The 17597-nt window shown below is 51.5% G+C and overlaps 1 protein-coding gene across 2 annotated transcripts in view; it reads right to left on the bottom strand.

The window, feature by feature from the left end:
• Nucleotides 1–17597, bottom strand: part of Crmp1 (collapsin response mediator protein 1) — a 59960-nt gene that overhangs the window by 8502 nt on the left and 33861 nt on the right. For both annotated transcript variants that reach the window (XM_020178340.2, XM_020178341.2), the window contains exons 5-10: nucleotides 15876–15937; nucleotides 13458–13538; nucleotides 7234–7302; nucleotides 5946–6066; nucleotides 2898–3054; nucleotides 393–534 (exon numbers count right to left, since the gene is read on the bottom strand). In XM_020178340.2, coding sequence (XP_020033929.1) covers nucleotides 393–534; nucleotides 2898–3054; nucleotides 5946–6066; nucleotides 7234–7302; nucleotides 13458–13538; nucleotides 15876–15937 — 632 coding nt within the window. The remainder of the gene's footprint in view (nucleotides 1–392; nucleotides 535–2897; nucleotides 3055–5945; nucleotides 6067–7233; nucleotides 7303–13457; nucleotides 13539–15875; nucleotides 15938–17597) is intronic.

The following is a 17597-nucleotide window of genomic DNA, read 5'->3' on the forward strand; positions in this document are numbered from 1 at the left end:
AGTTTCACAGAAAGTAAAAATCTCCAGTTTCAAGTCAGTGGTCACAGAGTGACCTGAGGCACCCTTTGAAAGAGGAACTCCGTAAACCCACTCAACACCTCGGCTCCAAACACACATGTACACACACACTTGGAGCTCACAGAGCCATCTTTACAGGAACTGAAATGTTCACACCTTCCAACCCAATGTGTCAAAAACTGTGATGTCTGCAGGTGCAGAGGGTTCTGCAAGCCTTGGGCTACCTTCTCCCGAGCCCCATCTCCTCCTGTGCCCTTCTCTCCCTCCAGGGAGGACAAGAAGACTTAAGAACCCCGAGTACAGAACACACTGGGCTCGACGGGCCAGGCAGGTGTCTCTGGACTACTCCAGGAGGGAGGCGGGAGATGCTTTACCACCGCCTTGTCCCAGACGACGGTCATTCGCTCCTCTATTCCATTGACTCCCTCAGGGATCAGGGTGAAGTTGTCCTTGCCCACTGCCTTCTGGGAAGTGCTGTAGGGACAGTGGCCACTGCCTGTGACCTGCAGGTCTCCACTGTCAAGGACAAAAACAAGGTGGGCTCAGACCTGCATGCATGTTGAATGGCAAACCCTGACTTTGGTCACCCAGCATAGGCTGTGGAACCTCAAACCCCAGGCAGCTTTGGGGGTGGGTTGTGAATGATGCATTTGATGTGAGTTGTAGCTCCATTTTTTTAAAGAAAAAAGTTATGAAGTCAGTAAGTGAATAAACGAATGAATAAATGCAGAAACCAGTTAGTGAGATCAAAGCCTGCTGGCACATGCCTTCATTCTCACAAGTTCATTCATGTCTCTGCCTGTCACAAGGAGAGTCTGGTGTGCTGACGTCTGTCTCTCAATGTGAGACTGCTGGCAACCAGCACTGGTGCTTTTGTGCTGAGCTTACAGAACAAAATGCTCTCTGCTGGTGACAGCCAGTGACACAGTTCACTGGGTTTGTCTTCTATCCCCTTGGGGCTTTGAAAGCAAATATACTTCTGATGTACCAGGAGCCCTGAGCAGGACACCTGAGCCAGTGGACATGTGGGCCATTACACAGCGCAGGCCGAGGCTAGCCTGCACTTCAGAGGCTGGGGACACACCAACAATCCTCTAGAGGTACAGCCATCCATTTGGAAGTCACGTGTACCCATTTCATCAGCAAAACCACGCTGTGCTCTCAATGTGCCTGGCATGAGTGAGAACAGAAGCCAAGGTCCCTGTGCACCTCAGGGGAACTCGAGTGAGGGACAGTGAGTCAGGAAATCAGCAGATGTGAACAAGACAATGGTGGCACATTGTTGGAACGACTGTTGGGGAGGAGAACAGAGCAGATGGAGGAGGAGGAGGACAGCTGGGATGGCCATTTTAAATGGGGTGATCAGAAAATGCCTCGCTCAGAAAAAACCTTCCAACAAAGACCTGAAGGTAGTAAAGAAGCAGACCATGTAACCTCTGAGAGAGTGCTAGGCAGGGGCACAGTGAGTGCAAAGGCCTTGAGGCACAATCCTGCCTGGGGTTCAGAGTCAGCCCTAAACCAGTGGGCTAGACCGAGGGAGCAAAGGAGAGGAGGCCAGGTGAGGCTGGTCTGCAGTGAAGACCAGATCATGTTCTCATTTATAAGGAGAAATCAATGGACTGGGCCGGGTGTGGTGGCTCATGTCTGTAGTCCCAGATACTCAGGTGGTGGAAATTAGGAGGATCATGGTTTGAGGCCTGAGAAAAAATTTCTCAAGACCCCCATCTCAACGAATGGCTGGTGCAGTAGTGTGTGTCTGTTATCCCAGCTAAGTGGGAAGCACAAATAGAGGTGTTCAAACCCCCGTACTGCCTGAAACTCAATCATCGCTGGACTATCCTGGAGGGCTGGCTTTGTCTGACTTAGGTCTTGAAACACCTAGGCACCAGCTGGAGCAGACTGTGATATGTGCAGGGAAGCAGAAAGGCCGATGAGGAGGTCAGAAGCTGGCAACTGGAGCCAAGCAGCTGCAGCAAGGGAGGTGATGGTGTCAGATCCCAAGGCCTTCATCCTGTTCCTGCCTTTTCCTGAGCTGGGCGAGAACAGGGGGCAGCAGCCTCATGGGGAGAGATCAGGAGTTCTTCATGGGTTTAGGAGAGTGAGTCACCACCAGGTCTTGAGCTAGAGATGCCGAGTGAGCCACTGTGCGCAGCCAGGGATTTCTGTGTCATTTGTGACAGATTCCCACATGGGGACGCATCCCAGCCCTCCTTGCCTCACACGTGGTTCCTTCTGCTGAGAAACCGAGTCCGATCCTTCACATGGGGCGAACTCCTACTCATCTGAGTCCAGCCCTCACTCACCTCCTCCACGAGCCTCCCCTAGTCTCCATGCCTCCATTCCCAGAGCAGCCTGCAGCCCGCACCTGCCAGCCTCTTGTGGCCTCGCTGCTGCAAAGACTTCCACCCCCATGCTCACTACCAGGAGGGAGGGGACTGAGGTGGCTGCACCCTTAATCTGTGTACACACCACAGCAGCTGCTGCTGGAACCATACATCATGGGCTTCATAGCTAGTTCTGTAACAGCAGGGACTATTTTCCCTCTATTTTGCCAGGGAGTAAGCTGAGTGAGACAGGGACACCTCACAGGTGCTGTGACACACCCAAGGTGACAGTGCTAGAGGCTGAGCAAGGGTTTGAATGCTGGCTCTCACCCCTGGTCCTGGGTACTTCCTACCACACCCTACTGTGTGGAGCACAGTAGCAGCACAAACAGCAGGAGGTGACAGTAGATGTGAGGGGACAGTCATTGGGTAAAAGAGTCACAGGCCCAGGAGGCCCACTGTCAACAACATGCAGCACTGTACTCAGGGGACCCCGGTACCCCAGTGAGTCTAACCCAGCCGTGGGTCCAACCATCCACTCTCCATGACTCTCACCAGGCCAGCAGGGAGGTCAGATAGTCGGGGGTGGTGGGGTCCGGGCTCAGGGGAGGGGAGGTCACAAATGCTGCTGCCTTGGCCCAGTTCTTGCTCCAGTAGTGGGTGCCATCCGTCCCCAGGCTGGCAGCAATGGGCTCGCCGAAAACGAGGGGACCTTGGGGAGACAGACAAATATAGTTATAACCAACGGTGTCCGAAGGAGAGGCTGGTGACAAAACCAGGGTCTGAGGTGGGGGACCAGACTGGCTGAGAGCCAACCACTAGCCATCCCTCTCTCAGGCACATGACACACACTGTGGTGACCTTGACTGTGAACTCCCACCTCGGCCAGGTGGACATTAGTAATGTCATCCTTTGGGGACTTTCCATCCGAGGCCAAGAGGCCATTTGCTGAGTCTGGACTCTGCCAGAGTGGCTCCTCCCACAAGGACTCTAGCTCATGTTTTATGTGGGAGGTGATTCCAGGAACACTGGCTGGGAACGGAGGAAGTGACATAAGGGAAGATGAGAAACCAGTAAAGGTGGATTTGTTGTCGGATCACAGCTAAGGGTCCTGACATCCAACTGGGGAGCAGTGGGAGGCATTGGGACGGCTTCAGATACATCCCTGGAGGGCACTGGGGTGCGTGTCCACCAGCCCACTGCATTGGCCTTCTGGAAGGCCCAGTTTGCCCTAAGGAGTGGGCCAGTGAGCTTCTGCCAACACAGCACAAGTGACCTGCCGGACTTCCCTGTGGGAATCTTGCAGGCAGGGACAAAGGACAGGAAGACATGGGCCAACAGCCCCTGCTGGTCTGCTCAGAGCCTCCCTGCTGCCAAGAGGGAGACCAGCCTCAAACTTCAGCAGTGCAGCTCTAGGGCAGCTCTGTCCAGTGCCACTGCTGGCAGTGACCAGACACACTGTTCCCGCCACATGCAACCTAGCAGCCGCTGACTGAAACATGGCTGGTGCCACTGAGAAAGCCACTTTCAGATCCGATTGACTTTACTTAATTTAAATGTAAGCAGCCCCAAGTGGCCAGTGGCCACCTCCTGGCTCCATAACCCTCACCCTGCTGCTCCCACTTTCTGTCACCTTTATGAGTTTCAGTGTCCTCATCTTTAAAATGGGGTGAACCCAGGCAAGCTGGGTATTCATCTCCACTTGTCAGCTCACCTTCCCAGAACACTACAAGAAGGGCTTGGGGCCCCAAAGTTGACCTAATAAAGTCACAGGTGGCCACTGAGGACTTGAGGCTGTGGCTTCTATGAATTGAGGTGCACAGTAAGTGTGAAACCCATGCAGGGGTTGGAGACAGGACAGAAAAGCCACCAAAATATCTCCCTGGTGATTCTTCTACTGATAACAGGTTGAAATGTTTCAGATACGCTAGGTTAAACACCTTCATCAGTGGTAGTACACAAAGGAGGCTATGTTCCCCATTCAGGGTTCCCACGAGCACAGTGAACAGTGTGGTGCTGCCCAGAAAACAAAACAGCTACTGCATTGCTACACATTTCTCCTAGGCCATCTGCAGGACCATGGTTCTCTGTCAGCGTCACGTCATCACAACAGAGTGAACGGGTCTCTCTGTCTCTGTCTCTCTGTCGTGTGCTCTCTTTCTGTCTCTGTCTCTCTCTCTTTCTCCCTCCTTACCTCCGCCCTCCCTCCCTCTCTCTCAGAAGTTGCTCGGGACATCTGCTATGGTTCCAATGTGGTCTGTCCCCTTGCCCCCAAACCTCAATTTCCCAAAGTAACAGAACTGAAGTCTGAGACCTTTAAGAGGTGTTTGGGGTCACAGGGGACCTGCCCTATGAATGGATCAGTGTTCTTAGGAGAGACTGGGCTTTCTGGCCACTGGATCAGGTCTCCTGGGACTGGACTGGTTACAGGAGTGGATTTGGCTCCCTCGGCTTGCTCTGACTTCCTGTCTCACCACACAAGCCTGAGTGGGCTCCTGCCATTGTGTGCTATCCACCATGTTACGACATGATTTTTGGAACGGGTGGGTTACCCGAGGCTGATGAAATAGGGCCACTCAATCTCATACTTTCAGCCTCTAAAACTGTGAGCTACATAAACCAATTTTCTTTACAAATTACTGAGCCTCAGGTATTCTGTTCTAGCAACAGAAATTCCTTCTCCATTCTGGGTCTGGGGCTGGTGAGCACTACAGACTTCACTGTCAAGGCTGGGGGCCACACTGGGCCCCTCTTGAGTCCTGACAAGAGGCCCTGAGCCCTGTGAGGTTCCATCTAGCATGCCCCCGCTGCTTGAGCTATGGCCTTTGTCTATGGTCCTATGGTCAGCCAGTAGGCGCGACCTCGAGCCCCCATGGAGGGAGGAGGATGCAGAGGCAAGGAATGAATGATGGGCTGCAGCTGAGAAAACGCTAACCCACGCCCACTCAACACTTAGATATGCCCAGAATGCAGCCGAGGCTTGACGCACATCAGCTGTCCGGGTCATTAAGAGAGGAGGAGCCAGAGGGTCACAAAGGTGAAGGAGTGGTTCACGTCCTGCAGCTGGGCAGCTAATGCAGACTAGCACACACACACCCCCCCAGCCACACTGTCCCCAGACCCCTGACTAGGAAAACACCTTCCTCCTTGCCAACCTGCAGCTGACACTCTTCCTGCAGGCTCCACAGTGGACCCCAAGCATGGTGGCCCAGGAGCACCAACCCCAGGGTGAGCCCAGCAGTGAGGCAGAAAGAGGGCTTCCAGGCCTGCAGGTCATCGTCAGCTTGCCACCAGGAAGAGGCCAAGGTGACAGCCATAGACTACATGGTCTCAATTGCCCCCACCAGGCGGGGACCCTCACCCCAGCCACAAACGAGCAAGCCAAGGCTCAGAGCAGACCAAGGACTTTTTACCCAAGGTCACACAGCCGGCACAGAGCACAACCAAGAATCAACCCCAAAACGGATTCCCTGCACTATGCTCTGACCCCACACCACACAGGATGCCAGGCCTTGGGCTGTGGCTACTAGCAGACCTTTGCCCTGGGCAGTGGCCTTGGGAGTGAACCAGGTGCCCCCCAGGAGGCCCAGCACCACTGCCTACCCTTCTTCCTGGCCAGGGTGATGATGTCCGCTGCGCCCTTGCTCATGACCTTGGTGATGTACACAGGACAGTTGATCCGGCCCGCGATGGTGATGGCCCGGAACACGGCTTCAGCCTCCAGCTGAGAACACAGGGAGCACAAGAGTCACAGGAAGGAGAGGTGAGGGCATGGCCGCCGCCCACCCCCAGTGCCCAAGTCACGCCATGATCATTGTCCTCCGACTTTCTTAATTAAATGTTGCCCAGAAAGAAATCTACCATATCAAAGAAAGAAAATACTGTAGATTTTAAAAGACATCAAATGAATTTTGTTCGTGGGCTGGGAGACAGAAGTATTCTGCATGCTGTCAGAAGGCTCCATCCCCCAGGGGCACGAAAGGCAGAATACAGCATCCAAAGGCACAGTCAATGGTCTGTGGTGTGGAAATGGCCAATGTGAGTCCACGCCCAACGTGAGTCTGGCCCACTAGACCACCATTCCCTCATCGGTCGATGAGTGAACCAGGAAACTACCTGTGTTTTGTGTCATCTCCGCCTCTGTAGGCCAGCCATGTTCAGAAGACCAGTGAGCAAAAGAACTAGCTTGTGGTTTTTGTTTTCAATTTACATCCTGGTAGTGTTCCTGGGACGGCCCAACTATGCAAGTCTGATGAGACCAGAAGGGTCTCCAGGTGAAGCCATTGGTCACACACCCTGATGTGACAGCCACATCCAAGTGCTAGAAAAGCTGGCAAATGCAGTCCCCAGTCCTTCCTGACCTCTCCATGGGTCAGCAACAAACAGCTCATGGCCATCACCCTATTCCTGTGTCAGCAGTGCCCAGCACAGAGTCAGAGGCCCAGCAGATTTGATGAGAACATCAGGACACTTGTCAATTCAAGGGACAGGAGCTACGGTGCTCATTCTGTTCTCTGCCCAACCCGGCCTTCTCCCTTCACACACACGCACGCATGCTGCCGCCCCAGGGAAAATGCATTCATTTTCCATTTGGGAGCATGGTAGGCAGGGTGGCTGTTTCCTGGCACCTAACACACAAAGCCCGCAGTGCAGAATCCTATCCAGTTTGCACAATGAAGTGTGCACAGGGCCTTGGTGTGGAGTCCCTGGACCCTGGGAAAGGCAGGGCCTCCTTCTGGTTCTCTGACTGACTTGCAGTTCCCAGAGCTCCCAGGGGAGGAGGAGCAGGAACAGGAAGGAGCTGGGGTCTCGACTGGGCTGTTCCAGCTGGAAGGGCATCACAGTGAGCGCTCAGCAATGTCAGAGTCATGCCCTAGCGGGGAGTCTTTACCTCTTCAGGTCTGCTCAGAGCATGGCCCTCGGGACCCGTGATGCCCATCTCTAGGATCCGCTTTTGTTCCTGCAAGACAGTAATGAGAGAGTCAGAGACACAGATGGCCCCTGCTTAGAGTGACGCAGTGGCTGAGGCTTCAGGGTGGCTGAACAATGGACTGGGGGCAAACCAGTGCTCCCCATCTACCGCCACTGCTCCTCCTTCCTCTTTGCAGCCCCGCACGACCACCCCGCAACCCACATCCATCTTGCACCTGCACATCTACCCCACACCACCCATCCACCCATGTCTACCTACCGCACACATCCACGCCCACCGCTTTACTTTCAATTCCCTGGCATCAGTGAGAGGAAGCAAGTGGTGTGACACGAATATAGTTTGTCCCAACAAACTCATGAAGTCTTTTTTGCTATTTTTGTTTGTTTGGGTTGTTTTGGCAGGACTGGGTTTTGAACTCAGGGCTTCACACTTGCAAAGCAGGTGCTCCAGCGCTTGAGCCCCACCTCCAGCCCATTTTGCTCTGGTTATTTTGGAGATGGAGTTCTCCAAAACCATTTGCCTGGGCTGGCTTCAAACCATGATCCTTCCAATCTCTGCCTCCCAAATAGCTAGGATTACAGGCATGATCTACTGGTGTCTGGCTTCATGAGGAGTCTTGGTCCCCCACGCTGAGAGGTGGTGAGGCCTTTAAGAGGTGACGAGGTCACTGAGAGCTCTTCTTGCAGGACTGAGCTTCCCCTCTCTCTAGATTAGCTCTTGCTGAGTAGTTCATCCTAGAGCCAGCCTCGCACTTCCCCTTGGCCTCCACCAGAAGACACTCAGATGCTAGCACCATGCTTTTGAACCTCCAGAACTGGGAGCCTTGAGGGCTGAAGGGGCCAGCTGCCTGGGGCTGCCTCAGGCCTCTGCCCCTGACCCCCGGCCACGGTTACCATGGGGACAGGAGTGGCCACTATTCCAGAGAGCACACGCAGTGAGAGCTGGCAGCGTGCACACGTGCTGACCCTGTAGCCTGCAGACTGCAAGAGTAGCAGGGTCTGGCAGCTCCACCGAGATTTCAGAGGACGCCTGCAGCAGCTCACAGGCCAGGCAGAAACCGACCGCAGGGCAGAGCTGCCACAGAGACTGGCTCAAGAACAGGGCCGAGCAGGGCCTTGGGTGGGAATGTCCAGCACTGGGACTCGCTACAGCAGTGCCAGAACCTGCCCGGCTGCCCAATGCCTTGGGGCCAATCTGCCCCAGCGTGCCCAGGCACAGGGGGTGGGAGTGGATGAAGACATTGCTACTTTGGGATTTCACATCTGCCCTGATAGGTTTGGGACTTGCTCTGGGTCGGCTGCTCTTGCTTTTGGAGTAGGAACCCTACCTTCTACCAGGCCACCATCAGGTCTTGCAAAGAGAGACTGTCCCTGATTGTTCCAGGCTCACAGCTGGAAGGGGTTCACCTTGAACCTCAGTCAGGCCTTGAACTTTTGAGTTGAAGCTGAAAAAAAATGAAGACCTGGAGGCTGTGTGTGTGGAATGAGTGCGTTTTGTGTGAAGGACATGAGTTTTGACTGGGGGGGGAGGAAAGAATATGGTTTGAAACCAGTGTTTCCCTCAAATTTATGCTGACTGGTCCCCAGTGTAATGGCGTTGCAAGATCATAGGCCTTATCTGTTTGTTTTTCCTTTTTTATTTTGATACAAGCGCTCTCTATATATCCCAGGCTGGTCTTGAACTCTCAATCCTCCTGCCTTAGCCTCCCAAGGGCGGGGATTACAGGTGTCCATCACCACTCCTGTCTGTGGTGGGACCTTAAGAGGTGATGAGGTCACTCAAAGGGGCCAATGCTTTTCTCTGGGGAGAAAGTTCTCATTCTCCATGGAAAGAACTGGTTACTGCCAGTGCTGGGTGTAGAGAGACCTCCCTCAGTCTCTCTCACATATCTGCTCCTTCTTGTATACTCCCACATCCCTCTTCCAGTTTTCTGCTGAAAGAAGCAGAAAGAGAGTATGCAGCCCTCTTCAGAAGCAAAGCAGACACTGGCACCATGCTCTTGGACCTCCAGAACTGTGAGCCCAAATAAACCTCTTTTCCTTAAAAGTTATCCAGCCTCAGATATTCTGTTATAGCAACAGAAAATGGACTAAGACACAGTATTCTAAGAAATGAGCTTTGGAGGCCACCAACCACCCTCCCAACCTCTGAGACACTCTAGAGGGCTCTCATTCTGGAGAAATGTGGCATTTTGGTATAACACACATGTTGAATCACAGTCCTGAATGTGGTCCAGCTCCAGAACTGATCATCACTGAAACTTTGGGCAAGGTGCATCTCTGCACCTCCGTTTTCTCTTCAGTGCATTGGGGCCTGCTTGCATCCTGTTTGCATCAGTTACTGTGCCCAGATGAGCCAGCAATGGTAAAAGCCTCCACAGTAGCTGAGCACAGGACGAGCTCACGAGCTGGCTGCCAGCCTCGTTCTCTCTCCTATGGCTTCCTTATCCAGGTATCTGTCTCCCTGGCAGGAAACACTACCTCCACTATCCTAGAACCCTGAACTGGCTCCCTGAGCCCCTAGCCAGATTCAAATCCAGTGGTTCCAAGGTTTTCTCACCCCAGGAATAGTTTCATTTCCTTCCTTCCTTTTTTCTTTTCCCCGTATTGCCCAGGGCCAGCTGTGCCACCACTAATTGTAACTTCTGGTTTCTGCATCACCATTCCTGCACACGTCTGTACCATGAGCTCCGAGCTCTACCAAGCATGAAAGAACTCACATGGTTATTAAGCTCAAGTTTATTCTAAGAACATAAACTGGAAAGGATTTCAGGGCTGATGGCTAGGGGGGTTGTGTGAGCCATGGAATAATTCCAGCTACTGAAGATGGTGTTTATCAAGCACTTTTGGAAAACATTTACAGAAGATTTTGTGATAACAAGGAATCTCTATGCTGAATCGCTTAAATGTCAGTTACTATTTCTGTAGGAAGGAAACCAGAAAGGATGGAAGAAGGGAGTGAGGGATGGGGGAAGGTGACATACTGGGAGAAAACAAAGACAAGCATGGAGGGGTCTGACTTCACTGGTGCATTATTTTCATTCTCTTCTGAAACCCTATGAAGGTGACAAAACTCGCAAAGAATATCGTAGAAAGAAAGACTCAGAATCTGGAAAGCAGATGTGCAAAAGTAACAAACACATTTGATCTGGAGAAGCAAAAACCAGCTGTGATGAGGAGGCTCAGCGCTCTACACCACCTCCATGCTCGCCTGCTGGGAGTGAAAAACAGCTGAAGCCTGGCAATACCACTCCTAGGTACATATTAACAGACGAAGAGCTGTTTATGAGAAAAATGAGTAAGAACGATCACGGACCTAACAGTCCAAAATTCAAAAATATCCAAGCATCCCACAATTGGGAAAAAAATAGGACTTATCCAGGCAGTGGAATTCTAGATAGTGATGAAAAAGGAAACGCTGTTGGTGCCTGGAACGTCCTAGTCTGAGCAAGAGAGGCCAGACGTAAGAGACAGCCTGCTGTCTGGCTCCTTTCTTGTGAAGCTGCACATGAGAGAGCCTAAAATGGTGCTCAAGAATCCTGGTTTTCCTGCCTGTGGGGAATTCCTGCCCTTTCAGTGTGGGCTGCATGCACTTAGCACCTTGCTTTTAATGAGCAGACAGTGACAACAGAGATGGGATGTCCCTTCTGAGGTTTAATTACAAAGACTCCAGCTTCCGCCCTACACTGGACACATGACAAGAACCAGGGGAAGCCTCTGGCCAGCAGCCAGCAGAGAACAGAAGCCAGAGTTTGATAGTTTGCAAGTAACTAAATCCTGCAAACATCACCTGAGACAGGCTGGAAGAGAAGCTGCCCAGGTGTGCCTCGAGATGCCTACCACCCTGACACTTTCATCACACCTGTGAGACCTGGGCCAGAGGACCCAGCCACACTTATATTCCTAACCCATGGGATAAAAAACATTTATTATTTTAAGATGTATACTAAGTGCTTGGGTAATTTTTACACAGCCCTACACAACTAATACAGACTTAAGTACCACAAGCAGCACTACCATAGAAGTTCCCTAAAAACGTAATTTTGCCTTTGGAACCATACAGAGAGAGGAAGCTGGAAGAATTTTAAGAAGCACGTGAAATTGCTTTGAATGGACTAGAAATACAGACTTCACCAGGCCCGGTGACTCATGTCAATCCTAACTTCTTGGGAGGCAGACCAAAAGGATCATAGGTCAAGGTCAGGCTTGGCAAAAAGTTCACAAGATCCCATCTCAACCAATAAAAAGCTGGGCTTGGTGGTGTGGGACTGTCACTTCAGCTACTCAGAAAGCTGAATAATTAGGAGGATTTCAGTCCAAGCTAGCCTGAACATAAAGATGAGATACCATCTCAAAAAGAAAAAAGGACGGGGCATGGCTCAGGTGGTAAAGCACCTGCCTAGCAAGTGCAAGACCCTGAGTTCAAAAATACCATGCCTCCAAAAAAAGGGGGAGAGGAAGAAAGGGAGAGAGGGAAGGAGGGAAGGAGGGAGGGAGGGACGGGATGGGGGAGGGAGAGAGGAAGCAACTATTATTGGTGGGGGCGGGGGCGGGGTGAGGGGGTGAGACTTGTTACACAGTAGCTGAAAACTTTGCAACACTGTTCTCTGCAGATGAGCAGAAAGCAGAATGTGGCCTCATTAATGATCTAGGGGACATGGCCGAGGAGATCTCCCAGGAAATTGTGGAAGGTACCAACCACATGGTTTCTTCTTGCTGCTTAGAGTAACTGTTACAGAAGATAGCTGGACCCCAAATGAAAAGGAACCAGGTCATGATGGCTTTGGAATTGCTCAGCAAGGGACAGGAAATTTAGAAATGACTTTTGAGCACACCCTGGACCCCAAATGAAAAGGAACCAGGTCATGATGGCTTTGGAATTGCTCAGCAAGGGACAGGAAATTTAGAAATGACTTTTGAGCACAGCCTGGACCCCAAATGAAAAGGAACCAGGTCATGATGGCTTTGGAATTGCTCAGCAAGGGACAGGAAATTTAGAAATGACTTTTGAGCACAGCCAGGCCACTAGCCACACAGTTCCATCGTGATAAACTAAAGGTGTGGCCCACATACTTTTGTTAGGCGCTCAGACAGCAAGGGAAGTGCCTTAGGGTAGGACCCGCTCATGACAAAGCCCTTTAAGGAGATGAAGGCTGAGCTGGTTCCTCTCAATCAAACAAGGAGGCTTCGGGAAGTGGAAGGATGGGCCCTCAACTCTCACAGAAGAGATCTATGGTGTATGTGTCTCTTGTCTAATTCAGTGAGCCCCAGTGAGAGTCACCAGAAGCCCACAAAGATTTTGGGTTGACTTTAGCAAAACACTGCAAGGTGGCAGCTGGACCTCCAAAATTCTCCTGGGCAGGAAGCAGCCCAAGAAAACTACTCAGCAGGAAGTACACACTTCCTTTCTGAAAAAGGATAGATGACTCAGGATGGGACCAAGAGCTTAGAGCCAGGAGAATCAGGGTGGTGTGGGGCTGAACCCAGGCCTCCACACCTCCTCCGTGACCCCATCCTAACAGTGAGTGAGTGCTATACATTCTCAGGAGAATCCCTGGAGTAGAGCCTAGCTGGTCACCTCACTCTGCTCTTTCCCACTAAGCCTCCTTGGCTCCCAACTCACACAGTCAGGACGACCAACACCTGCTATGTCCCATCCCAACCACAAACTCTACATGGCCACAGCCTCTCCTGTGTCAGAGGAGGACCCCACATACATGCGACCACTCAGTCCTCATGACCACCCTGCGAGGCGGGGGCTCCTGGATGGGCCAGTGCCTCTGTAGGGTCAAGTCCCTTGCCCTAGGTCAAGGGACTAGGGAATGCTGGAGGCTGAGCTGCAGCACTGCCAGCTTCCGTGTGCACTGCCCTGGCGTCCCCAGGCCTGCAAGGCATTTTTGTTCAGGTCCTCCTGTGCCTTCAGGCACATCCTTGCAGGTTCACAGGGCAGTTAACATTCTCACCATTGTACAGGGAGAAAGCTGAGATTCATGAACCAATGTGGCCTGCCAGGGGCCACTCAGCAGACACAGTATGTCTGTGTGTCTAACATGACATCTGGTTTTGGCTTGGCCCTTCCCTGCCTGATCACCTCCCAAATCAAGGCCACAATCCCCTTTTACAGTCTACTTTATGAGGGGAAGCAAGCTGAGGTGAGGGGCAGGGGAGACTCACACCACTCACCTGAGCTATCAAGTCTCCATTTTCTGCGTGGACCAAGATCACAGCTCCCAGTCCCTTGAGGAAGGTGAAGGCTTCATAGAGCTAAGGAGGCACAAACAGGGTTTGATAAGGAATGAACGCAGCTCAGCAAGAGCATGTGTTTCTAAAAGCCACTCTTAGGCTCACACTGTCCCCCCACCTCTACACCCAATACAATGCACAGTCTACAAGCCACACTGGTTGAAAGGATCTCCCCTCAGCCCCACACTGTCCACATCCAAAGGCAGGACACTGGGTGGGACCAACCTGACCAAGGACACCCTCAATCTCAATGCCATCTGCCTTCTTTTGGCTCCTGTGGATTGCCTGTGGGTGTTGACAGTGACAACTGGTGCTGGCAGCCATCTTTAATTTTATTGAAATGTGGAACTAAGTCAGCCTGGCCTGTGTTTCTGCCACCACACGCCCCATGTGATGAGCACATGGTTATTAAACCTTGTGTTAGCATAGGCAGCTGTACAGACAAGAGCAGGCCTGAGAAAATGCCCCAGGCTACAAGATTCCAATCTAAAACCCCAGATGGCCCACACCTTGGACCAACCCAGTAAGATAATGGCCCTATATCCTCTTTATGGAGCCCACTCCCCCAAATAAAGGTCTTGCATGTGCCTTGAGGGCATAACGACACCTGTATGACCTCCCACTGGTGGTGTTACACCAACAGGGGCAAAGATGATCATATGTGCAGACCTCTGCCCTCCCCTTCTCAAAAGCAGAGGTGTGTGACTTCCCACACCCGGGCACTCAGGGCACAGCTGTCAAGCCATTTGGGGAGGAGCCACAAGAGAAGGACCTTAGTTTAGTGCCACCTGGTAACTCCACCCTACTGGATAATAAAATTGCAGCCCCTGGCAATCTCAATGCAGTCAGCCCTCTTCTGAACTGCCCGCCTCATGTCTCTACTCCTTGCTGTCTTCCTACTGTTTGTGCTTCTTTAGCTGCACCTAGTGCCATGTCCTAATCTTAAACATTGCGCCCAAAGAACCCAAGAACACCTGGCACACCCCATCCACTGGTAACACATGGACCCTGGACACTTTAGATTACAGTGTCGGGGTCAGCCTCTATGGTACTCAGGTAACATACACCATGCCAGCCCACTGCCCAGTGCCACCTTCTACCCAGAGGAATCTGCACTTGGTGTTTGCCTGGTGAGGAGCACAGCTGAGCGAGCTCCTTCTCTGGGGACTCAGACCCTAACTTTGCTCTCCAGGCACGCAAGACAACACCACTGGGATGTGTGTTTGCAAAGGTAGACAGCAGGGGCAGGGTGTGTGCAGGCATGAAGCACTTTGGAGGACCCACACCCAAAGGCCACTGGATCCCATCAATACCCGGGACCTCAGTGGAACTGACATTAGAACAAAAGAAGTACAGATGACAATCACATGGGTGTGTCACAAGCTGCTGCCTCCATGCACGTGAGCCAACCTTCAGCCTTACGGTGCCCTCTGCTATTTGCACAGAAGGCCTGCAGCCAACCTGGGGTAAGTTCCTCGCTTGGCCCAAGTGCATACACACCTAAAGGGAGGACATGGAGAGGGTCTCCCAGTGTCCTTCTAACTCTGCAGTAACAACCCACAACAGCTTCCTAACACCTACATGACACCTGCAGAGCACCAGCACAGTCCTTGCATTTTACTTGTATTAATCATTCAGTCCTCTGACAACCTCCACAAGACAGGAGCTATTATGAGCCCAAAGCCCAGAGAGGTTGGGAAAGTTGCACAGAAGCAGCAGGCAGGGCCGGGGTATGCAGCCCAACAGGCTGTCTTAAGCAGCCTCCACCATATCAACAAGCAGAGAAGAGGGAAACGGTGCTGGAAGGAGGCCAGGGGGGTGATATATAGTAAGCACTACACTTAGAGACCAGCTTGCTGCATACTTTCCTTAACTTCTGCACCCACATAACACTTTTCTGAAGTTAGCAAGGCCTGAGATTTTACAATGAGAAAAAAAAGTGACATGCCTGTCATCTTGCCTTTGGCCTGCAAGAATGCCAGGGCTGTCCTCTGTCACAGCCAATGCAATGGTCCCCATCTTGCCTGAACCAATAGCAGAGCTTTCAGGAAGTTTGTGTTCCTAAGCCCAACACCCAGACTCCTGAGCATCTGCATGTTATCAGCTCTGCACACAATGCCAGGGATGAGCCACAGAGAGAACTATCACACCAGGGTCCCTGGTCCACCCACATGGTAGGAAAGGAAGGTCTGGGAGGGGTCATGGCTAACACAAGGTCACGGTGCAATTAGTGCCAGAAGCCAGACCTGAGTGTGGGGTCCTGCCTGCAGGTTCTCGTAAGGTCCCCTGCCCCGTGCTGCCTTCCCTGGTAAAGCCAGCCAGGGTGGAAAGGAGAGGTGGAAAGGCAGGAGGACCTACCTGGCTGTCAGACATCTGGTAGAGGTCTTTATAGGCCATGTAGACTTGGAAGGAATTGACACCTGTGTCAAGACATAACAGAAGAGAAAAATGTGTTTAAGAAAAAAAGAAGCACGTGTGTCATGTGACCAGTAAATCAACCATCACATGCACAGTGGAAACTGCCAGGAGGACAGTGCTGTCAGGACTCACAGTGGGGGAACCTAATGCAGCCTGGGCTGTGGCAGGGGTCCCAGGAAGCAGAGACTGGGCATGGTCAAGTGGCAGAGTGCTTGCCTAGCAAGCTCGAGGCCTGAGTTCAATTCCCTGTACAGAGAGAGAGAGAGAGAGAGGAAAGAGAGAGAGAGAGAGGAGGCACAGTTTGCAGGATTTAGTGGACATATAGGAAGCCCATGATTGCTGGATTAAAAAACAGAACTGCTTCTCTCCTCTTGCCATCCTACAAACAATTCTCAAAGTGAAAAGAAAAGTCTTCAAGGTAAAGATTATTGCATGAAGTACATAACCATAACTCTTTAAGAGCTCAGAAGGATGTGAGGTGGTACCTAGACACCCTCACCTAGATAAAAGGGTTTCCAAAACTCTTAAAGACACTGTCACAAAGCACATCGAACATGACCTAAAGAAGACTGGTCTCAAAAAGATTTGCCCAATGGAGCAGACTAGAACCTGATATATTAGAAACCACGGTGCTTTTAAGAAAGGTGCATCAGCACTAAAAGAGATGAAGACGCCTGAAAATGAAAGGGGGCCTCGGGATGCCAACATTCTGTGGGTTGGAAAAGGCTGAGAAAGAGACTCAGCTGCAAATACGGTCCATCTTTCTGGGCAAAGAAGTGTGCCATGGAGACGCCTGGGCTATGGATGCAAACCATGGTTCAGGACAGAGAACGACAGCCCTCAGAAAAGGCGGGGCTACCAAGAGTTTTAGGACTTGTAGACCAAATGCAGTCTATGCTTCATATTCTTTTGTTGTTGCATGCTTGCTTGTTTTTAAAAACTTGTAGGAATACAAACAGCATTCTTAGTTCAAGCGCAATACAAAAACGGCCAGATTTGGCCAATGGGTGATATGTAGTTTGTCAAGTCTATGAACTTGGGGATGTCCCCCGAGGAGGAGAACTGAGTTTTGGTGAAGGATCATTCTCTAAGCCAGAACAGACAGCCCTGTGAGTATGCACCTGCTGGGTTGCAGAGTTTCTAGAGGTGCCGCCATTTTTCTCTTTTTAAGAGAGAATGTTTACTGTGCTTACTTTGTCCCTGTCCCACACTGATGGTGGGTCTGTGTGGGGAACGCACCCAACTTATCATTTTAGTTCACAGGTCAGTGGACCAATGGCTTCGTCTGCATCCTATGTAAAAACGACCATCAGAGACTAGACTTCTGAGTCTTAGGCTGGGATTGGATGGAGGTTTGGGGCTACTGGGACAGGTGAGAGTATTTTGCGCACAAAAAATAGCACTAGCCAGAGTGCTGCCTTATGTAGATTTAAATGGCCACAATTCTTTAAGGCATTTCTGTCAAGAGATGGAGTCTTTTCTTTCCTCATGCCTTGCATCTGAGCTGGTTTTATGGTTTCGTTTGACCTCTAGGATGCAACTGAAATGCAGTGTGTGAAGTCCAAGCTTCAGTTTCCAGGGCTTCTTCAGCATCTATGCTTGCCCTCTTGGAACACTGCCACTGTGGGACGAAGTCCCTGAAAGCCACAGAGGATGAGAGAT

This window comes from Castor canadensis, chromosome 9 (genome assembly GCF_047511655.1).
Source record: "Castor canadensis chromosome 9, mCasCan1.hap1v2, whole genome shotgun sequence".
Taxonomy (NCBI): Eukaryota; Metazoa; Chordata; class Mammalia; order Rodentia; family Castoridae; genus Castor; species Castor canadensis.